This window comes from Cyclopterus lumpus, chromosome 22 (genome assembly GCF_009769545.1).
Source record: "Cyclopterus lumpus isolate fCycLum1 chromosome 22, fCycLum1.pri, whole genome shotgun sequence".
NCBI classification, from domain to species: Eukaryota; Metazoa; Chordata; class Actinopteri; order Perciformes; family Cyclopteridae; genus Cyclopterus; species Cyclopterus lumpus.
This window is the reverse complement of record NC_046987.1, coordinates 22,757,106-22,781,930: the sequence shown is the minus strand read 5'-3', so window position 1 is coordinate 22,781,930 and position 24,825 is coordinate 22,757,106. Positions and strand designations below refer to the sequence as shown.

The following is a 24,825-nucleotide window of genomic DNA, read 5'->3' as shown; positions in this document are numbered from 1 at the left end:
AGCTCATAGTACCATATTACCCCACTAGAGAGCTCATAGTACCATATTACCCCACTAGAGAACTCATAGTACCATATGACCCCACTAGAGAACTCATAGTACCATATTACCCCACTAGAGAGCTCATAGTACCATATGACCCCACTAGAGAACTCATAGTACCATATTACCCCACTAGAGAGCTCACAGTACCATATTACCCCACTAGAGAGCTCACAGTACCATATTACCCCACTAGAGAGCTCATAGTACCATATTACCCCACTAGAGAGCTCACAGTACCATATTAGCCCACTAGAGAGCTCATAGTACCATATTACCCCACTAGAGAGCTCATAGTACCATATTACCCCACTAGAGAGCTCATAGTACCATATTACCCCACTAGAGAGCTCATAGTACCATGTTACCCCACTAGAGAACTTATAGTACCATATTACCCCACTAGAGAACTCATAGTACCATATTACCCACTAGAGAACTCACAGTACCATATTACCCCACTAGAGAGCTCACAGTACCATATTACCCACTAGAGAGCTCATAGTACCGTATGACCCCAGGGGGCCACCAGGGGGCAGAAGCCGGGCAGACGGGAGGACATGGAGCTGGATTCTTATGACCTGAGTGTTCCTGCAGCTGCAGAAGAAGGAGCTCATGGAGCAGAGTAGCTCCTCCAAGGAGCTCCATCCATCCAGAGGGATTCATCGCACACGACCTGCAGCAGCTCCCTTTAATACGCATGTTCCCTTTAAACAAGAAGGCTGGAATATTATATCACATTATTATAGCCGGTCTTTCTTCCTCTCAACAAGGTCTCTTCATACGTTCTGACTTCCTGTCTGAGGCTCTCAGCTCCAAGCCCATTGCTTCCTGCTGAAGACGAGAACCTTTAACACCTCAGATTCATTCATTTAAAACTAGACTTGAGATCAGGAACAATGTTAATGTGAAATATTAAATTAGAATAAACATGAAACATTGACATATGTCTTCTATATTCTGAATAACGATACTCAATGTGGAGAATCTGTTGGCGTTTGTGATGTAAAACATACAATAAACTTCATGACGTCACTCCAGCGCCCCCTGGGGGTTCACATGGCTCATTTATTGTGATTAAGCCATTTTACTGTTACTTTATGAATTTATTTAATTTTGTAACTCCAGGATTTCAGTTATAATCAAGTTTTATTTCAAAAGAATTGGTCTTATTTTTATACTTTATATTTTTATACTAAGAATTTAAGATTGTTATTATTAAGGATCTTGCTTATGATATTTCATGAATAAGGGTTTTAGTTCAATCATAAGCATTTTGCTTAATTTTGTATTGAAAGAACTCACTTATTTCCGTAAAATGTTGCTTGTTATTGTACTTCAGGAATTTATTTTTTGTTTTTATAACTAAGGACTTATTTTCAATTTTACCCCACTTCAATTTTGTAATCAAGGAATTTTATAATTTTGCAAAATCTTTTGTACAATTAATGATTTAATTTACTAATATGAATGTTGTAATAGTTTTTTTTGTTTTTTCTTTCATAAGTCTACTTAATATCCTAAATAACAACTTATTTTTATATACTTCAGCATTGTTATTATGATTTTGAGTCAACATATCCTCTTCACTTATCAAACAATAACATATGAACACATACGTAAAAGTAAACAGTCATACTTAAAATAATAGTAATAGTGACAGTAATCTGAATAATAATAAACATAATCATAATAATAACAATAATCATAACAAAAGTAGAAACTCTCCCAAAATAGAAATACTCCAGTCCACTAATTTAAAGAATTAAGAGAATGAAAGACAACCAGGATTATTCTGTTATTCATTTTAAATTAATTAATAAGATTATTTACATTTTAATCGTAGAAAAGTATGAGCTTATATATTCATGTTTATGAGAGAAAGACCCACAAACACGTCGCAGCGCCCCCTGACGTCAGCTGCGTCACATCAAGATGCTGCCTTCAGGGACTGTCGGAAACCACATATCTAATTCTATTATCGAAGCATATCAATGTGAATAATGATCAGAAAAGATCTTTTGTCCATTATTTTTATGTTTCAAGCTTGTTTTGTTGAAAAATGATATATAAAAATAAATATATATGATTTATATTGCAGTTGCAATATTTTTTGTACATACAGCATTTCCATTTACTGTGTGAAATCTTTTTTTCTAAAGAAAAATCAAATTCACTTAAGCGCCTAACTAATGTACTTAAAAAAGGCAATAACACATATAATATATATATTATAATAATTATATATAATAGAGTAATATAGTGATTATGACATGTATGTCACACTAATCATGGTAAATCTAACGTATATTAAAAGAAAACATCAAATATAAATATATATATAAAAAATATTTAAAATGTACTACATCTCAGAGGTACATATTGTACTTTTTACTGCACTATATTTGTTTGACAGTTGCAGTTACTTTTTAGAAATATATAACAAACAATACATTACTACTAATCTACCAGGAGAATAGTGTATCTGACGAGCTACAACAATAACATGCTCACATGTATTTCATAATAAAAACAGAAGACCTATTTCATCCGTCCCTTTAATAAAATAACTTTATAATAACATACCACCATCCAGTACTTATACTTTAGATACTTTTGAATATATATTATATTAATTAAATATTATTTTCCGTAAAGTATCGTATTTTCCGAGCTCGTGAGCGGCTCCTGAACGCCACAGCAACAGCAACGCTCCATTCCGCGGAGCTCCGTTCATCGCCTCCTCGTCCTCGCACCGTTTACCGGGGAAGAAAACATGGGAACGCCTTGATTTAACCGACACCCAGAGCTTCTCGGGTCCCTGCCAGTGCGACAGCTGGACCGCGGAGCATCTCGAGTCACACGACGTCGACGGTGAGTGGCTCGTACCCCGCGCGGTCCCGGCCGCTCGCACCGAGCGTCCCGCGCCTGCGCGCTGCGGCCTCTCGGCTCTCCCGGAACTCGAGCCCCGCGGTCCGGGTCCGGAGCCTCGAGGCCCCGCGGGGGGACAGTTCACCCTAAGCGGGCACTAACGCTGCTCTTAACCGCCCGACCCCTCCACGGGGCCATAGTCACGGGTGTGTTGTTGACGTGTTGTTGTGGTGTTTGTGTCTTTATCCGTAATAAATGTGTTTATCATTAAAAAACCCGATGACGATGCTTTTAGTTAAGCTAGTTAGCTTTAGCTTAGCTAGCTGGTGCTAACCGGCTACTAACAAGCTCGTGTCCGTTAAAACCCACGGTACCGGCTCCCCGGTACGGCCCTCTGGCGTGTGTCTAGTGGGGTAGCCGGGCTCCTTGGTGAGAGCCGGGTCACACGGAGCAGGAGGAGCAGGAGGAGGTGCAGGAGGAGGAGCAGGAGGCTGCTGGGTCGTGTTTACACTGAGCGACACTTCGTGACTTTGTTAGTTTGAAGTCACGAACAAAGAAGTAGACCACCACGGGACCCGAGTAGACCACCACGGGACCCGAGTAGACCAGTACAGGACCCGAGTAGACCAGTACAGGACCCGAGTTGACCACCACGGGACCCGAGTAGACCACCACGGGACCCGAGTAGACCAGTACAGGACCCGAGTTGACCACCACGGGACCCGAGTAGACCACCACGGGACCCGAGTAGACCACCACGGGACCCGAGTAGACCAGTACAGGACCCGAGTTGACCACCACGGGACCCGAGTAGACCACCACGGGACCCGAGTAGACCACCACGGGACCCGAGTAGACCAGTACAGGACCCGAGTTGACCACCACGGGACCCGAGTAGACCACCACGGGACCCGAGTAGACCAGTACGGGACCCGAGTAGACCACCACAGGACCCGAGTAGACCACCACGGGACCCGAGTAGACCACCACAGGACCCGAGTAGACCACCACAGGACCCGAGTAGACCACCACGGGACCCGAGTAGACCAGTACGGGACCCGAGTAGACCACCACGGGACCCGAGTTGACCAGTACAGGACCCGTGTAGACCAGTACGTGATATATATATATATATATATATATATATATATACTTTATCAGCTGTTCTGGAGATTTGACAGTCAATATTAAATGTAATAATTGTTTAAATGGGACATAATGACATTATTCATGACTCATATTTCACTCCCAACTTCACCGTTGTTGCTTCTAGAAACGAGAACGATGATCACGATGTTTAAATTAAACTTGTCTGGTCAAAACAACGGCTTTCGCCATTTTCTGACATTCTGAAATCCAAATGACTGGCAAGTTGTGATGATTAATCTGTTGATAAGAGGATCTGTCCGTCACAGACAGACAGGCAGACAGACAGGTCGCCTGGCTTCAAATTAGGCCTAATCAACTTAGCCTGGACCCGTCAGACTCCCAGCATGCCGCGCTGCAGGGCTCTGCCCGCCGCTGTGCTCCAGGTGACCTCGCTCACCTGATGGTGCATTCACAAAAAGTGCCAAATTTATGATGGTTTCATGTCTGAAAATGTTGAGTTTGACTTCATTATAGTAAATCTCTGTCGGCCAGATGGTGAAGGATGTCAATCACTAGCTGGATTAATGTATTAGGTAGATTATGGTCTGCATTGAGTGGATGGATCAGATGTACAGGTGGACCTCCAATTAAAAATGACCCGTCAGTAAAATGAACTAAATATGAAAAGTAGATTGTTAGTCTGCATGAATCCAGGACTTCCAGCATGAGTCACCACAGATCTCCATGGTTACGAGCGAGCAGATGTTGTCTTTGTTCATCTGGAGGGTTTCAACCTCTTTCATACCTCAGGAGGTTTCCTCTGACTGTTCATGACGAGGCCTTCCATCCTCACACACACGACCTGTTTGTTGTTGTTGTTGTTATGAGGACTGTGTTCATCACAGACCAAACCGATGTAGAATCTACGTGGAACGCTTCAGAACTCATCCTCTTCCAGTCTGAGTTGGTTTAGTGAGGAATGAAGACGTCGGTGTGGAACCTAAAACCAGAAATCTCTGAACCGCCCTGTGACCCCGAGCCTCTGACATCTCATTGCCTGATTGGGTCTCAGCGGTCACCTGTCCTTCCCTGATTGGCCGAGCCCCGTTCACGTGACTGAGCTCAACCTCGTCGGCGGTCCGAGCGAAGAAGTCTCCGCTCCGTCGCCGGTCTTCCTCCGCAGTATTTTTCTGCAACTAAACCAAATGCAGTGTGAAAAACATCTGCTTCCTGTTTGCACTGCCATATGCTCTGGGCGTGGTCATGTGCTCTGGGCGTGCACGTGACCATGGTCATGTGCTCTGGGCGTGCACGTGACCATGGTCATGTGATGTGCGTTTTTAAAGGTTGGCGTGTGGATGACGCCTCAATGTGGAGATTCAGGGACTGAAGTCGGTCGATGCAGAAATCAGCTGACGATTCAGTGTCCATTGGTTGTGTTTTGCAGGTGACTACTACATGTCCCAGAATCCCCTGTGACGACTACATGTCCCAGAATCTCCTGTGACGACTACATGTCCCAGAATCCCCTGTGACGACTACATGTCCCAGAATCCCCTGAGAGAGACGACTTCTTCTGCTGCTGCTCGTCCGTGTTGCCGCTCTCCCTCCGTCCGGTTGGTTGGATGAGTCCCAAACAGCGACAGAACTGTGAGCAGTGATTGGGCGCTGAGCCGGACCGGGTAGCCAACGGGAAGCCAGGTGAGGGGTCAGGTGACAAGGAGGATGAGGTGGAGGATGACATGTGACCGTTTAAATAACCTGTTAGTGGTTCACAGCCTTTTTCCTTTGAAGCCCACAACATGATTTATTTCTTAATCAAACAAACTCCTAGATTTGAATAAACTGATTCAACGTCTTCAACAAGTTAATCATCATGTTTTTTGAATGGATTTAGCTCCTAAGCTTGATTTAACTTTAAAGCCTGTGTTTTAGCCCCAATATATACAAATCCATGTTATAAAAACTAACTTTGTGAATATTTTTATCTGGTTTTCGACCGAGAGTCAAGAAATCTCCAAATGTTTCTGACCTCCAGACCCTGACCTTGTTTATGGAGATTCAGTCTGTTCTTCATGGAATAAATTGATATTTTATATCAACAATAAGTTTAACGAAGATAAATAAATGTATTGGCCAAAGAAAGCAGAGAAAAAGTCCTTGTTTATTAAAGCTTGTAGTTAATGTATTTGAAACCAAGTTCACAGTCCCAGTGCATGCTGGGATACATGTTGTGTGTAGAGAATGAACACAGTGCTCCTGCAGGCTAGCCATCATGGCGGACGTGGACCCTGACACCCTGCTGGAGTGGTTGCAGATGGGGCAGGGCGACGAGCGCGACATGCAGCTCATCGCTCTGGAGCAGCTCTGCATGCTGCTGCTCATGTCGGACAACGTGGACCGCTGCTTCGAGACGTGAGTGTTGGCTTTGACATGTCCAGAGGTCAGAGGTCATCCGACTGACCGCGTCTCTTTCCTCCAGCTGTCCTCCTCGGACGTTCCTCCCGGCGCTCTGCAAGATCTTCCTGGACGAGAGCGCTCCGGATAACGTGCTGGAGGTTACGGCCAGAGCCATCACCTACTACCTGGACGTGTCGGCGGAGTGCACGAGGAGGATCGTGGGAGTGGACGGGGCCATCAAGGCGCTGTGCAACCGGCTGGTGGTGGTGGAGCTCAACAACAGGACCAGCAGAGACCTGGCCGAGCAGTGTGTGAAGGTAGGAGGGTGGGACCAGGTCTGAGTGTTTTAACAGGATTATAGAGGCAGGACTCATTAAATGGTCTTTAATATCAGGTGTCAATACCCGCGATATGCTTTACCCGCGGTATTCTTTACCCGCGATATGCTTTACCCGCGGTATTCTTTACCCGCGTTGCTTTACCCGCGTTGCTTTTCTCGCGGTATGCTTTATCCGCGGTATGCTTTACCCGCGTTGCTTTACTCGCGGTATGCTTTACTCGCGGTATGCTTTACCCGCGTTGCTATTCTCGCGGTATGCTTTACCCGCGTTGCTTTTCTCGCGGTATGCTTTACCCGCGTTGCTTTTCTCGCGGTATGCTTTACCTGCGTTGCTATTCTCGCGGTATGCTTTACCCGCGTTGCTTTTCTCGCGGTATGCTTTACCCGCGTTGCTATTCTCGCGGTATGCTTTACCCGCGTTGCTATTCTCGCGGTATGCTTTACTCGCGGTATGCTTTACTCGCGGTATGCTTTACTCGCGGTATGCTTTACCCGTGGTATGCTTTACCCGTGTTGCTTTACTCGCGGTATGCTTTACCCGCGTTGCTTTCCTCGCGGTATGCTTTACCCGCGTTGCTTTTCTCGCGGTATGCTTTACCCGCGTTGCTTTCCTCGCGGTATGCTTTACCCGCGTTGCTTTTCTCGCGGTATGCTTTACCCGCGTTGCTTTTCTCGCGGTATGCTTTACCCGCGGTATGCTTTACCCGTGTTGCTATTCTCGCGGTATGCTTTACCCGCGTTGCTTTTCTCGCGGTATGCTTTACCCACGTTGCTTTTCTCGCGGTATGCTTTACCCGCGTTGCTATTCTCGCGGTATGCTTTACCCGCGTTGCTTTTCTCGCGGTATGCTTTACCCGCGTTGCTATTCTCGCGGTATGGTTTACCCGCGTTGCTATTCTCGCGGTATGGTTTACCCGCGTTGCTATTCTCGCGGTATGCTTTACCCGCGTTGCTATTCTTGCGGTATGCTTTACCCGCGGTATGCTTTACCCGCGTTGCTATTCTCGCGGTATGCTTTACCCGCGTTGCTTTTCTCGCGGTATGCTTTACCCGCGTTGCTTTTCTCGCGGTATGCTTTACCCGCGTTGCTTTCCTTGCGGTATGCTTTACCCGCGTTGCTTTCCTTGCGGTATGCTTTACCCGCGGTATGCTTTACCCACGTTGCTTTTCTCGCGGTATGCTTTACCCGCGTTGCTTTCCTCGCGGTATGCTTTACCCGCTTTGCTTTTCTCGCGCTATGCTTTACCCGCGTTGCTTTTCTCGCGGTATGCTTTACCCGCGTTGCTTTCCTTGCGGTATGCTTTACCCGCGGTATGCTTTACCCACGTTGCTTTTCTCGCGGTATGCTTTACCCGCGTTGCTTTCCTCGCGGTATGCTTTACCCGCGGTATGCTTTACCCGCTTTGCTTTTCTCGCGCTATGCTTTACCCGTGGTATGCTTTACCCGCGTTGCTTTTCTCGCGGTATGCTTTACCCGCGTTGTTTTTCTCGCGGTATGCTTTACCCGCGTTGCTATTCTCGCGGTATGGTTTACCCGCGTTGCTATTCTCGCGGTATGCTTTACCCGCGTTGCTATTCTTGCGGTATGCTTTACCCGCGTTGCTTTTCTCGCGGTATGCTTTACCGGCGTTGCTTTTCTCGCAGTATGCTATCTTTGCGGTATGCTATATATATATATATACATACACACACACACACACACGGTGTTATTACAGTTATAACCGGCACTTTGAGGGCAGCCATGCCAAAACAATGAAAAAGAAGTGAGAGTTCTCATATGACCACCACCCTCACGATACTGTCCGTGTGTGCGGTCCAGGTGCTGGAGCTGATCTGTACTCGGGAGTCTGGCGCCGTGTTCGAGGCCGGCGGTCTCAACTGCGTGCTGAGCTTCATCAGAGACAGCGGCCACCTGGTCCACAAGGACACGCTGCACTCGGCGATGTCCGTGGTGTCCCGGCTGTGCAGCAAGATGGAGCCTCAGGACTCGTCTCTGGAGACCTGCGTGGAGTCTCTGTCCAGCCTCCTCAAACACGAGGACCACCAGGTAACTCGCGAGTCGCCACTTCTTATTTCCGTCGGCCAGCTTTTGTTTTTCGCTAAGGACTTCCTGTCCTCCAGGTGTCGGACGGGGCTCTGCGCTGCTTCGCCTCATTGGCCGACAGGTTCACTCGCCGCGGCGTGGACCCCGCCCCTTTAGCCAAACACGGGTTGACGGAGGAGCTGCTGTCCCGCATGGCGGCCGCCGGTGGCACGGCGTCAGGCCCCGCCTCTTCCTGTAAGCCCAGCCGGACCTCGGCGGGCGGCGCCCCCTCGGTACCAGACTCCAAGCTGAGCAACCAGGTGTCGACCATCGTCAGCCTGCTGTCCACGCTGTGCAGAGGCTCGCCGCTCGTCACCCACGTAGGTCGTAGGTCATGTAGGCCGCACAAATAATGTCACTAAAGGTACACGTTGTCTGACCCACTCTCCCGTCTCAGGACCTGCTGCGCTCGGCGCTGCCCGACTCCATGGAGTCTGCACTGGGAGGAGACGAGCGCTGCGTGCTGGACACCATGCGGCTGGTGGACCTCCTGCTGGTGCTTCTGTTTGAGGGCCGCAAGGCGCTGCCCAAGTCCACCGCCGGGTCCACGGGGAGGATCCCAGGGCTGAGGCGCCTGGACAGCTCCGGGGAGAGATCCCACCGGCAGCTCATAGACTGCATACGCAGCAAAGACACCGACGCTCTCATCGACGCCATCGACACCGGAGGTGAGGAGCAGGACCAGGGGGAGGATGTTTTATTTATTGTTCCTGATGAACTATGTTTTAACGAGTTTCAGCCGCCATCTTGTTTTAAAGTTGTTGTTGTTGTTGTCTTCCTGCTTCAGCTTTCGAGGTGAACTTCATGGACGACGTTGGACAGACGCTCCTCAACTGGGCTTCAGCCTTCGGAACACAGGAAATGGTACGAAGTCGACTGAAACGTCATCACTCAGTTCACGACTCAATGCTTTAGTGTATTACACTAATAGAATATTATTACATATAATTAGATTATAATAAATAGTTAGAATAATACAAATTCTTAGAATATGTAATATTAGAATAATATTTATTATTATGACTCTAATAATAATAATAAATGTCTGTTGTGGTTCCAGGTGGAGTTTCTGTGTGAGAGGGGAGCGGACGTCAACAGAGGTCAGAGGTCATCCTCACTACACTACGCTGCCTGTTTCGGACGCCCACAAGTAGCCAAGGTAACACACACACACACACACACACACACACACACACACACACACACACTCACACACACAGTAAATGCATCATAAGTCAGATTCTGTGAAACGATCTCTGGTGTTGTGTTGTAGACATCTGATTGGCTGTGTGTTGTGTATTCCATTGTGTTATGTGTGTGTGTGTGTGCGTGTGCTTGCACAGACTCTGCTGCGTCACGGAGCAAACCCCGACCTGAGGGACGAGGACGGGAAGACTCCTCTGGACAAGGCCCGAGAGAGAGGCCACAGTGAGGTGGTGGCAATACTGCAGTCTCCTGGTGAGTTCACATGAGTAGTACTACTGTTATCTAGTCCTACTGTTATCTACTACTAGTACTACTGTTATCTAGTCCTACTGTTATCTACTACTAGTACTACTGTTATCTAGTACTAGTACTACTGTTATCTAGTCCTACTGTTATCTACTACTAGTACTACTGTTATCTACTACTAGTCCTACTGTTATCTAGTCCTACTGTTATCTACTACTAGTACTACTGTTATCTAGTCCTACTGTTATCTACTACTAGTACTACTGTTATCTACTACTAGTCCTACTGTTATCTAGTCCTACTGTTATCTACTACTAGTCCTACTGTTATCTACTACTAGTCCTACTGTTATCTAGTACTACTGTTATCTACTACTAGTCCTACTGTTATCTACTACTAGTCCTACTGTTATCTAGTACTACTGTTATCTACTACTAGTCCTACTGTTATCTACTACTAGTCCTACTGTTATCTAGTCCTACTGTTATCTACTACTAGTCCTACTGTTATCTACTACTAGTCCTACTGTTATCTAGTCCTACTGTTATCTACTACTAGTCCTACTGTTATCTACTACTAGTCCTACTGTTATCTACTACTAGTCCTACTGTTATCTACTACTAGTACTACTGTTATCTACTACTAGTCCTACTGTTATCTAGTCCTACTGTTATCTACTACTAGTCCTACTGTTATCTAGTACTACTGTTATCTACTACTAGTCCTACTGTTATCTACTACTAGTCCTACTGTTATCTAGTACTACTGTTATCTACTACTAGTCCTACTGTTATCTACTACTAGTCCTACTGTTATCTAGTCCTACTGTTATCTACTACTAGTCCTACTGTTATCTACTACTAGTCCTACTGTTATCTAGTCCTACTGTTATCTACTACTAGTCCTACTGTTATCTACTACTAGTCCTACTGTTATCTACTACTAGTCCTACTGTTATCTACTACTAGTACTACTGTTATCTACTACTAGTCCTACTGTTATCTAGTCCTACTGTTATCTACTACTAGTCCTACTGTTATCTACTACTAGTCCTACTGTTATCTAGTACTACTGTTATCTACTACTAGTCCTACTGTTATCTAGTACTACTGTTATCTACTACTAGTCCTACTGTTATCTAGTACTACTGTTATCTAGTACTAGTACTACTGTTATCTAGTACTACTGTTATCTAGTACTAGTACTACTGTTATCTACTACTAGTCCTACTGTTATCTACTACTAGTACTACTGTTATCTACTACTAGTACTACTGTTATCTACTACTAGTCCTACTGTTATCTACTACTAGTACTACTGTTATCTACTACTAGTACTACTGTTATCTACTACTAGTCCTACTGTTATCTACTACTAGTACTACTGTTATCTACTACTAGTCCTACTGTTATCTAGTACTAGTCCTACTGTTATCTAGTACTAGTACTACTGTTATCTACTACTAGTCCTACTGTTATCTACTACTAGTCCTACTGTTATCTAGTACTACTGTTATCTACTACTAGTACTACTGTTATCTACTACTAGTACTACTGTTATCTACTACTAGTCCTACTGTTATCTACTACTACTGTTATCTACTACTAGTCCTACTGTTATCTAGTACTAGTCCTACTGTTATCTAGTACTAGTACTACTGTTATCTAGTACTACTGTTATCTAGTACTAGTACTACTGTTATCTACTACTAGTCCTACTGTTATCTACTACTAGTACTACTGTTATCTAGTACTAGTACTACTGTTATCTAGTCCTACTGTTATCTACTACTAGTCCTACTGTTATCTACTACTAGTCCTACTGTTATCTACTACTAGTCCTACTGTTATCTACTACTACTGTTATCTACTACTAGTCCTACTGTTATCTAGTACTAGTCCTACTGTTATCTAGTACTAGTACTACTGTTATCTACTACTAGTCCTACTGTTATCTACTACTAGTCCTACTGTTATCTACTACTAGTCCTACTGTTATCTACTACTAGTACTACTGTTATCTAGTACTAGTCCTACTGTTATCTACTACTAGTCCTACTGTTATCTACTACTACTGTTATCTACTACTAGTCCTACTGTTATCTAGTACTAGTCCTACTGTTATCTAGTACTAGTACTACTGTTATCTAGTACTACTGTTATCTAGTACTAGTACTACTGTTATCTACTACTAGTCCTACTGTTATCTACTACTAGTACTACTGTTATCTACTACTAGTCCTACTGTTATCTAGTCCTACTGTTATCTACTACTAGTCCTACTGTTATCTACTACTAGTCCTACTGTTATCTACTACTAGTCCTACTGTTATCTAGTCCTACTGTTATCTACTACTAGTACTACTGTTATCTACTACTAGTCCTACTGTTATCTAGTCCTACTGTTATCTACTACTAGTCCTACTGTTATCTACTACTAGTCCTACTGTTATCTAGTACTACTGTTATCTACTACTAGTCCTACTGTTATCTACTACTAGTCCTACTGTTATCTAGTACTACTGTTATCTACTACTAGTACTACTGTTATCTACTACTAGTCCTACTGTTATCTACTACTAGTACTACTGTTATCTAGTACTACTGTTATCTACTACTAGTCCTACTGTTATCTACTACTAGTCCTACTGTTATCTACTACTAGTCCTACTGTTATCTAGTACTAGTACTACTGTTATCTACTACTAGTCCTACTGTTATCTAGTACTAGTACTACTGTTATCTACTACTAGTACTACTGTTATCTACTACTAGTCCTACTGTTATCTACTACTAGTCCTACTGTTATCTAGTACTAGTCCTACTGTTATCTACTACTAGTACTACTGTTATCTAGTACTAGTCCTACTGTTATCTAGTACTACTGTTATCTACTACTAGTCCTACTGTTATCTACTACTAGTCCTACTGTTATCTAGTACTAGTCCTACTGTTATCTACTACTAGTCCTACTGTTATCTACTACTAGTCCTACTGTTATCTACTACTAGTCCTACTGTTATCTAGTACTACTGTTATCTACTACTAGTCCTACTGTTATCTACTACTAGTCCTACTGTTATCTACTACTACTGTTATCTACTACTAGTCCTACTGTTATCTAGTACTAGTCCTACTGTTATCTAGTACTAGTACTACTGTTATCTAGTACTACTGTTATCTAGTACTAGTACTACTGTTATCTACTACTAGTCCTACTGTTATCTACTACTAGTACTACTGTTATCTACTACTAGTCCTACTGTTATCTAGTCCTACTGTTATCTACTACTAGTCCTACTGTTATCTACTACTAGTCCTACTGTTATCTACTACTAGTCCTACTGTTATCTAGTCCTACTGTTATCTACTACTAGTACTACTGTTATCTACTACTAGTCCTACTGTTATCTAGTCCTACTGTTATCTACTACTAGTCCTACTGTTATCTACTACTAGTCCTACTGTTATCTAGTACTACTGTTATCTACTACTAGTCCTACTGTTATCTACTACTAGTCCTACTGTTATCTAGTACTACTGTTATCTACTACTAGTACTACTGTTATCTACTACTAGTCCTACTGTTATCTACTACTAGTACTACTGTTATCTAGTACTACTGTTATCTACTACTAGTCCTACTGTTATCTACTACTAGTCCTACTGTTATCTACTACTAGTCCTACTGTTATCTAGTACTAGTACTACTGTTATCTACTACTAGTCCTACTGTTATCTAGTACTAGTACTACTGTTATCTACTACTAGTACTACTGTTATCTACTACTAGTCCTACTGTTATCTACTACTAGTCCTACTGTTATCTAGTACTAGTCCTACTGTTATCTACTACTAGTACTACTGTTATCTAGTACTAGTCCTACTGTTATCTAGTACTACTGTTATCTACTACTAGTCCTACTGTTATCTACTACTAGTCCTACTGTTATCTAGTACTAGTCCTACTGTTATCTACTACTAGTCCTACTGTTATCTACTACTAGTCCTACTGTTATCTACTACTAGTCCTACTGTTATCTAGTACTACTGTTATCTACTACTAGTCCTACTGTTATCTACTACTAGTACTACTGTTATCTACTACTACTGTTATCTACTACTAGTCCTACTGTTATCTAGTACTAGTCCTACTGTTATCTACTACTAGTCCTACTGTTATCTACTACTAGTACTACTGTTATCTACTACTAGTCCTACTGTTATCTACTACTAGTCCTACTGTTATCTACTACTAGTCCTACTGTTATCTAGTACTACTGTTATCTACTACTAGTCCTACTGTTATCTACTACTAGTCCTACTGTTATCTAGTACTAGTACTACTGTTATCTACTACTAGTCCTACTGTTATCTACTACTAGTACTACTGTTATCTACTACTAGTCCTACTGTTATCTACTACTAGTCCTACTGTTATCTACTACTAGTCCTACTGTTATCTAGTACTACTGTTATCTACTACTAGTCCTACTGTTATCTACTACTAGTCCTACTGTTATCTACTACTAGTCCTACTGTTATCTACTACTAGTCCTACTGTTATCTACTACTAGTACTACTGTTATCTACTACTAGTCCTACTGTTATCTAGTCCTACTGTTATCTACTACTAGTCCTACTGTTATCTACTACTAGTCCTACTGTTATCTACTACTAGTCCTACTGTTATCTAGTACTACTGTTATCTACTACTAGTCCTACTGTTATCTAGTACTAGTCCTACTGTTATCTACTACTAGTCCTACTGTTATCTACTACTAGTCCTACTGTTATCTAGTCCTACTGTTATCTAGTCCTACTGTTATCTACTACTAGTCCTACTGTTATCTAGTACTACTGTTATCTAGTACTAGTACTACTGTTATCTAGTACTACTGTTATCTAGTACTAGTACTACTGTTATCTACTACTAGTCCTACTGTTATCTACTACTAGTACTACTGTTATCTACTACTAGTACTACTGTTATCTACTACTAGTACTACTGTTATCTACTACTAGTCCTACTGTTATCTACTACTAGTACTACTGTTATCTACTACTAGTACTACTGTTATCTAGTACTACTGTTATCTACTACTAGTCCTACTGTTATCTAGTACTAGTCCTACTGTTATCTAGTACTAGTACTACTGTTATCTACTACTAGTCCTACTGTTATCTACTACTAGTCCTACTGTTATCTAGTACTACTGTTATCTACTACTAGTCCTACTGTTATCTACTACTAGTACTACTGTTATCTACTACTAGTACTACTGTTATCTACTACTAGTCCTACTGTTATCTACTACTACTGTTATCTACTACTAGTCCTACTGTTATCTAGTACTAGTCCTACTGTTATCTAGTACTAGTACTACTGTTATCTAGTACTACTGTTATCTAGTACTAGTACTACTGTTATCTACTACTAGTCCTACTGTTATCTACTACTAGTACTACTGTTATCTAGTACTAGTACTACTGTTATCTAGTCCTACTGTTATCTACTACTAGTCCTACTGTTATCTACTACTAGTCCTACTGTTATCTACTACTAGTCCTACTGTTATCTACTACTAGTACTACTGTTATCTAGTACTAGTCCTACTGTTATCTACTACTAGTACTACTGTTATCTACTACTAGTCCTACTGTTATCTAGTACTAGTCCTACTGTTATCTAGTACTAGTACTACTGTTATCTAGTACTAGTCCTACTGTTATCTACTACTAGTCCTACTGTTATCTACTACTAGTCCTACTGTTATCTACTACTAGTACTACTGTTATCTAGTACTAGTCCTACTGTTATCTACTACTAGTACTACTGTTATCTACTACTAGTACTACTGTTATCTACTACTAGTCCTACTGTTATCTACTACTACTGTTATCTACTACTAGTCCTACTGTTATCTAGTACTAGTCCTACTGTTATCTAGTACTAGTACTACTGTTATCTAGTACTACTGTTATCTAGTACTAGTACTACTGTTATCTACTACTAGTCCTACTGTTATCTACTACTAGTACTACTGTTATCTAGTACTAGTACTACTGTTATCTAGTCCTACTGTTATCTACTACTAGTCCTACTGTTATCTACTACTAGTCCTACTGTTATCTACTACTAGTCCTACTGTTATCTACTACTAGTACTACTGTTATCTAGTACTAGTCCTACTGTTATCTACTACTAGTACTACTGTTATCTACTACTAGTCCTACTGTTATCTAGTACTAGTACTACTGTTATCTAGTACTAGTCCTACTGTTATCTAGTACTAGTCCTACTGTTATCTACTACTAGTCCTACTGTTATCTACTACTAGTCCTACTGTTATCTACTACTAGTACTACTGTTATCTAGTACTAGTCCTACTGTTATCTAGTACTACTGTTATCTAGTACTACTACTACTGTTATCTACTACTAGTCCTACTGTTATCTAGTACTAGTCCTACTGTTATCTACTACTAGTACTACTGTTATCTAGTACTAGTCCTACTGTTATCTACTACTAGTCCTACTGTTATCTACTACTAGTCCTACTGTTATCTAGTACTAGTCCTACTGTTATCTAGTACTAGTACTACTGTTATCTAGTACTACTGTTATCTAGTACTAGTACTACTGTTATCTACTACTAGTCCTACTGTTATCTACTACTAGTACTACTGTTATCTACTACTAGTCCTACTGTTATCTAGTCCTACTGTTATCTACTACTAGTCCTACTGTTATCTACTACTAGTCCTACTGTTATCTACTACTAGTCCTACTGTTATCTACTACTAGTCCTACTGTTATCTACTACTAGTCCTACTGTTATCTAGTCCTACTGTTATCTACTACTAGTACTACTGTTATCTAGTCCTACTGTTATCTACTACTAGTACTACTGTTATCTAGTCCTACTGTTATCTACTACTAGTCCTACTGTTATCTACTACTAGTCCTACTGTTATCTAGTCCTACTGTTATCTACTACTAGTCCTACTGTTATCTACTACTAGTCCTACTGTTATCTAGTACTACTGTTATCTACTACTAGTCCTACTGTTATCTACTACTAGTCCTACTGTTATCTAGTACTACTGTTATCTACTACTAGTCCTACTGTTATCTACTACTAGTCCTACTGTTATCTAGTACTAGTACTACTGTTATCTACTACTAGTCCTACTGTTATCTAGTCCTACTGTTATCTACTACTAGTCCTACTGTTATCTAGTCCTACTGTTATCTACTACTAGTCCTACTGTTATCTAGTACTAGTACTACTGTTATCTACTACTAGTCCTACTGTTATCTACTACTAGTCCTACTGTTATCTAGTCCTACTGTTATCTACTACTAGTCCTACTGTTATCTACTACTAGTCCTACTGTTATCTAGTACTACTGTTATCTACTACTAGTCCTACTGTTATCTACTACTAGTCCTACTGTTATCTAGTACTACTGTTATCTACTACTAGTCCTACTGTTATCTACTACTAGTCCTACTGTTATCTAGTACTAGTACTACTGTTATCTACTACTAGTCCTACTGTTATCTAGTCCTACTGTTATCTACTACTAGTCCTACTGTTATCTAGTCCTACTGTTATCTACTACTAGTCCTACTGTTATCTAGTACTAGTCCTACTGTTATCTAGTACTACTGTTATCTACTACTAGTCCTACTGTTATCTAGTACTAGTCCTACTGTTATCTAGTCCTACTGTTATCTACTACTAGTACTACTGTTATCTACTACTAGTCCTACTGTTATCTAGTCCTACTGTTATCTACTACTAGTCCTACTGTTATCTAGTCCTACTGTTATCCACTACTAGTCCTACTGTTATCTACTACTAGTCCTACTGTTATCTAGTACTACTGTTATCTACTACTAGTCCTACTGTTATCTAGTACTAGTCCTACTGTTATCTAGTCCTACTGTTATCTACTACTAGTCCTACTGTTATCTAGTACTACTGTTATCTACTACTAGTCCTACTGTTATCTAGTACTAGTCCTACTGTTATCTAGTACTACTGTTATCTACTACTAGTCCTACTGTTATCTAGTACTAGTCCTACTGTTATCTAGTACTACTGTTATCTACTACTAGTACTACTGTTATCTACTACTAGTCCTACTGTTATCTAGTCCTACTGTTATCTACTACTAGTCCTACTGTTATCTAGTCCTACTGTTATCTACTACTAGTCCTACTGTTATCTAGTCCTACTGTTATCTACTACTAGTCCTACTGTTATCTAGTACTACTGTTATCTACTACTAGTACTACTGTTATCTACTACTAGTCCTACTGTTATCTAGTCCTACTGTTATCTACTACTAGTCCTACTGTTATCTAGTCCTACTGTTATCTACTACTAGTCCTACTGTTATCTACTACTAGTCCTACTGTTATCTAGTACTACTGTTATCTACTACTAGTCCTACTGTTATCTAGTACTACTGTTATCTACTACTAGTACTACTGTTATCTACTACTAGTCCTACTGTTATCTAGTCCTACTGTTATCTACTACTAGTCCTACTGTTATCTAGTCCTACTGTTATCTACTACTAGTCCTACTGTTATCTACTACTAGTCCTACTGTTATCTAGTCCTACTGTTATCTACTACTAGTCCTACTGTTATCTAGTCCTACTGTTATCTACTACTAGTCCTACTGTTATCTACTACTAGTACTACTGTTATCTAGTCCTACTGTTATCTAGTACTAGTCCTACTGTTATCTACTACTAGTCCTACTGTTATCTAGTCCTACTGTTATCTACTACTAGTCCTACTGTTATCTAGTCCTACTGTTATCTAGTACTAGTCCTACTGTTATCTACTACTAGTACTACTGTTATCTAGTCCTACTGTTATCTAGTACTAGTCCTACTGTTATCTACTACTAGTCCTACTGTTATCTAGTCCTACTGTTATCTAGTACTAGTACTACTGTTATCTACTACTAGTCCTACTGTTATCTAGTCCTACTGTTATCTAGTACTAGTCCTACTGTTATCTACTACTAGTCCTACTGTTATCTAGTCCTACTGTTATCTACTACTAGTACTACTGTTATCTAGTCCTACTGTTATCTAGTACTAGTCCTACTGTTATCTACTACTAGTACTACTGTTATCTAGTACTACTGTTATCTAGTACTAGTCCTACTGTTATCTGCTCCTAGGAGACTGGATGTGTCCCGTGAACAAAGGAGACGACAAGAAGAAGAAGGACGTGAACAAGGAGGAGGAGGAGGGTGGTGAGCCCAAAGGAGACCCGGAGATGGCGCCCATCTACCTGAGGAGGCTGCTGCCCGTCTTCGCTCAGACCTTCCAGCAGACCATGCTGCCTTCCATCAGGTAGGAACCGAGAACTCCTCCTCTCTGGATGGGTCCCTGAAGGCCTCGTTGAATCGATCAGAGACTCAGAGACTCTGATCTTAATTTAATTAGAGCGAAGCCGAGCTGTCCGTCACGTCTGCTTCTTTGTTGAAATAATGCCAGAAATAAAGTGTGTGTGTGTGTGTGTGTGTGTGTGTGTGTGTGTGTGTGTGTGTGTGTGTGTGTGTGTGTGTGTGTGTGTGTGTGTGTGTGTGTGTGTGTGTGTGTGTGTGTGTGTGTGTGTGTGTGTGTGTGTGTGTGTGTGTGTGTGTGTGTGTGTGTGTGTGTGTGTGTGTGTGTGTGTGTGTGTGTGTGTGTGTGTGTGTGTGTGTGTGTTTTTTAGGAAAGCCAGTCTGGCTCTCATCAGGAAGATGGTTCACTACAGCAGTGACGTTCTGCTGAAGGAGGTGTGTGACAGCGAGACGGGGCACCACCTCCCCACCGTGCTGGTGGAGATCACTGCTACTGTCCTCGACCAGGAGGTACACACACACACACACACAGGAGATAGGGTCATCCAGGTGCATCTGTCTCAGCTCCAGGTTCACCGATCCCCACCTCGTCAGTCTGGAGGTGCACTGTTCGTGTTTTATCAACGTCTCTTGTTTCAGGACGACGACGACGGCCACCTGCTGGCGCTGCAGATCATCAGAGACCTGGTGGACAAAGGAGGAGACGTCTTCCTGGACCAGCTGGCCCGACTGGGGGTCATCAACAAGGTCTCCACGCTGGCCGGACCGGCCTCCGACGACGAGAACGAGGACGAGGCCAAGCCGGAGAAGGTGAGTGTGAGAACAAAAGTTTTACATTTTTGTAATTTCACATTTAGGAGTTTAAGAGGTAATTAAGTGAAAAGGTTTTTATGTGCTTGTAAGATCTGTTTACAGTTCAGGGTCCACCCGGGCAGCAGGACCTGGAGCCGGGGTGTGGGTCTGGGTCTGTCAGAAAGAACCAGAACACCGACGTGAGTGTGTGGTCTTCTAAAGCTTGTTGCTCTCCTGCAGGAGGAGGAGGCGCAGGAGGACGCCAGGGAGGTGCAGCAGGGGAAGCCGTACCACTGGAAGGACTGGTCCATCATCAGGGGGCGGGACTGCCTCTACATCTGGTCCGACGCCGCCGCCCTGGAGCTCTCCAACGGCTCCAACGGCTGGTTCAGGTTCATCCTGGACGGGAAGCTGGCCACCATGTACTCCAGTGGGAGTCCAGAGGGGGGGGTCGGACAGCTCCGGTAGGGGGGCTCAGGGGAGGGTCTTTGGTGTGTTTGGTGCCTCCTCTTGTCTTCTCTCCTCTCCTCCTCATCCTCTTATCTTCTCTCCTCCTCTCCTCCCTCCTCCTGCTCCCATCTTCTCGTCCTCTCCTCTCTCCTCCTCCATCCTCTTATCTTCTCTCTGTTCTCCTCCTCCATCCTCTTATCTTCTCTCCTCCCCTCCTCCTCCTCCTCCTCCCATCTTCTCGTCCTCTCCATCCTCTTATCTTCTCTCCTCTCCTCCTCATCCTCTTATCTTCTCTCCTCTTATCTCCTCTCCTCTCCATCCTCTTATCTTCTCTCCTCCTCCTCCTCATCCTCTTATCTTCTCTCTGTTCTCCTCCTCAGAGTCTCGCAGTGAGTTCCTGGAGAAGCTCCAGCGGGCGAGGAGTCAGGTGAAACCAGTGACGTCCAGTCAGCCCATCCTGTCCAGTGTGGGTCCCACTAAGCTGACGGTGGGGAACTGGTCTCTGACCTGCCTGAAGGACGGCGAGATCGCCATCCACAACTCTGACGGCCAGCAGGCCACCATCCTGAAGGAGGACCTGCCGGGCTTCGTGTTCGAGTCCAACCGAGGAACCAAACACTCGTTCACCGCCGAGACGTCGCTGGGCTCCGAGTTCGTGACGGGCTGGACGGGCAAGCGGGGCCGCAAGCTGAAGTCCAAGCTGGAGAAGACCAAGCAGAAGGTGAAGAGCATGGCGAGGGAGCTGTACGACGACCACTTCAAGGCCGTGGAGAGCATGCCCAGAGGGGTGGTGGTCACCCTGAGGAACATCTCCACGCAGCTGGAGTCGGCCTGGGAGCTGCACACCAACAGACAGGTAGGCCGGGACCAGCAGGGCCGGGACCAGCAGGGCTTTCGTAATGCGGACGTGGACTCAGATGTTCTGCGGTTCTGTGTTCTCAGTGCATCGAGGGGGAGAACACGTGGAGGGACCTGATGAAGACGGCCCTGGAGAACCTGATCGTGGTGCTGAAGGATGAGAACACCATCTCCCCGTACGAGATGTGCAGCAGCGGGCTGGTCCAGGCTCTGTTCACTGTGCTCAACAACGTGAGTGGCAGGTCCATGGGGGCGGGGCCACGTCCCCCGAGGAAGGAGTTAACGTGTGTGTGTGTGTGTGTGTGTGTGCGCAGAGCGTGGACCTGGACCTGAAGCACGACTGTAAGCCGTTGATGGAGAGGATCGATGTCTTTAAGGCGGCTTTCAGCGAGAATGAAGACGATGAAAGGTAACGGCACCGAACAGCTACATAGCTATATATATATATATATATATATATATATATAAATAAATAAAATAAAACTCTTAACATGTTTCCAGTCCTCTGCTCCTCGTTCTCTTCCTGAAGTCCAGTCAGAGTTCCTCATGTCTCACATGAGTCGATCATGACGTCATAGTTTCATTGAGGAGTTTAATGTTTTTTACACAATCTGATCAAAGTAAACAGGTTTTTTTTCTGACCTGAACGCATCGTGTTTGACGCGCACGATGCGTTCAAGGACCGTCCGAAAAAGATGAATTTGATGAAAATGACGTTTTTTACAGCTTATGTGATAAACCTTAGTTTAAGTCCTGCTGGCTGGTTTTGGGGCTCCGAGGGTTAAAGGGAGTCCACCTGTTGTCCTCGAGCCGTCGGACTAAACCTGAGCGTGTTTGTGCGTCTGCAGCCGACCGGCTGTCGCCTTGATCCGTAAACTCATCGCGGTCCTGGAGTCCATAGAGCGTCTCCCTCTGCACCTGTACGACACCCCGGGGTCCTCATACAACCTGCAGGTGAGCCGCCGTGTAGTCCGGGTTCTGTGTCACTTCCTGTTCTGAGCACTAGACTTTAACTGTGTGTGTGTGTGTGTGTGTGTGTAGATCTTGACGCGGAGGTTGCGGTTCCGTCTGGAGCGAGCACCCGGTGAGACGGCTCTGATCGACCGGACGGGTCGCATGCTGAAGATGGAGCCGCTGGCCACCGTAGAGTCTCTGGAGCAGTACCTGCTGAAGATGGTGAGGACTACAACAACAACAACAACAACAACGCACATGTTCGCTCCCGTTTCACCGCCCGCTCTTCCTCCTCCAGGTGGCAAAGCAGTGGTACGACTTCGAGCGCTCGTCCTTCGTCTTCGTGAGGAAGCTGAGGGAAGGGCAGACCTTCACCTTCAGACACCAACACGACTTCGACGAGAATGGACTCATCTACTGGGTCGGAACCAACGCCAAGTGAGAACGTTGACCTTTGACCTTTACCTTACCTTGTACGCATCCAGACCAGTGGAACCTGGTGAATGTCCCGTGTTTCAGGATTTCTCGTTTCCTCCATTCCTAATGACAAAAAAGACGTTAAACTCTTAAAGTACGATTTGTTAATTTATTAGTTTTTAAAGTTCAGAACATGTTATCTGTTCAGGACGGCCTATGAGTGGGTTAACCCCGCTGCCTACGGCCTCGTGGTGGTGACGTCATCAGAAGGGCGCAACCTTCCCTACGGCCGCTTGGAGGACATCCTGAGTCGGGATAGCTCCGCCCTCAACTGCCACACCAACGACGACAAGAACGCCTGGTTCGCCGTCGACCTCGGCCTCTGGGTCATTCCCTCCGCATACACCCTGAGACACGCCAGGTACTAAACCCAACGCACACCCTGAGACACGCCAGGTACTAAACCCAACGCACACCCTGAGACACGCCGGGTACTAAACCCAACGCACACCCTGAGACACGCCAGGTACTAAACCCAACGCACACCCTGAGACACGCCAGGTACTAAACCCAACGCACACCCTGAGACACGCAGGTACTAAACCTAACGCACACCCTGAGACACGCAGGTACTAAACCCAACGCACACCCTGAGACACGCAGGTACTAAACCCAACGCACACCCTGAGACACGCAGGTACTAAACCCAACGCACACCCTGAGACACGCCAGGTACTAAACCCAACGCACACCCTGAGACACGCCAGGTACTAAACCCAACGCACACCCTGAGACACGCCAGGTACTAAACCCAACGCACACCCTGAGACACGCCAGGTACTAAACCCAACGCACACCCTGAGACACGCCGGGTACTAAACCCAACGCACACCCTGAGACACGCCAGGTACTAAACCCAACGCACACCCTGAGACACGCCAGGTACTAAACCCAACGCACACCCTGAGACACGCAGGTACTAAACCTAACGCACACCCTGAGACACGCAGGTACTAAACCCAACGCACACCCTGAGACACGCAGGTACTAAACCCAACGCACACCCTGAGACACGCAGGTACTAAACCCAACGCACACCCTGAGACACGCAGGTACTAAACCCAACGCACACCCTGAGACACTTTCAGTTCAGCCTAATTCATGAAGGAAGCTAATACAAACTATTGCTACTCCCCTCCTCCTCCTCCCTCTCCCTCCTCTCCCTCCTCCCTCCTCCCTCCTCCTCCTCCTCCCTCCTTCCTCCTCCTCCTCCCTCTCCCTCCTCCTCCTCCCTCTCCCTCCTCTCCCTCCTCCTCCCTCCTCCTCCTCCTCCCTCCTCCCTCCTCCCTCCTCCTCCCTCTCCCTCCTCCTCCTCCCTCCTCCTCCTCCTCCTCCTCCCTCCCCCCTCCTCCTCCTCCCTCCCCCCCCTCCTCCCTCCTCCTCCCCTCCTCCTCCTCCCTCCCCCTCCCCCTCCTCCCTCCCCCTCCTCCTCCTCCTCCTCCCTCCTCCCTCCTCCCTCCTCCTCCTCCTCCCTCTCCCTCCCCCTCCTCCTCTCCCTCTCCCTCCTCCTCCTCCCTCTCCCTCCCCCTCCTCCTCCTCCCTCTCCCTCCTCCTCCTCCTCCTCTCCCTCTCCCTCTCCCTCCTCCTCCTCCCTCCTCCTCCTCCTCTCCCTCCTCCTCCTCCTCCTCCTCCTCCCTCT

General features: G+C 44.6%; 1 protein-coding gene across 1 annotated transcript in view; it reads left to right on the top strand.

Moving 5' to 3' along the window:
- The first annotated feature begins 2,737 nt into the window (after positions 1-2,737).
- hectd1 (HECT domain containing 1) overlaps positions 2,738-24,825 on the top strand; it is a 45,057-nt gene continuing 22,969 nt past the window's right edge. The window contains 22 exon segments of the mRNA XM_034525245.1: positions 2,738-2,916; positions 5,450-5,703; positions 6,268-6,417; positions 6,485-6,719; positions 8,562-8,789; positions 8,864-9,145; positions 9,223-9,493; positions 9,613-9,689; positions 9,886-9,984; positions 10,169-10,283; positions 19,488-19,662; positions 20,027-20,165; positions 20,295-20,465; positions 20,688-20,891; positions 20,893-20,911; positions 21,278-21,753; positions 21,840-21,986; positions 22,070-22,164; positions 22,604-22,709; positions 22,797-22,931; positions 23,008-23,147; positions 23,335-23,547. Of these exon segments, the coding sequence (XP_034381136.1) occupies positions 6,278-6,417; positions 6,485-6,719; positions 8,562-8,789; positions 8,864-9,145; positions 9,223-9,493; positions 9,613-9,689; positions 9,886-9,984; positions 10,169-10,283; positions 19,488-19,662; positions 20,027-20,165; positions 20,295-20,465; positions 20,688-20,891; positions 20,893-20,911; positions 21,278-21,753; positions 21,840-21,986; positions 22,070-22,164; positions 22,604-22,709; positions 22,797-22,931; positions 23,008-23,147; positions 23,335-23,547 (3,467 nt within the window). The 5' untranslated portion in view covers positions 2,738-2,916; positions 5,450-5,703; positions 6,268-6,277.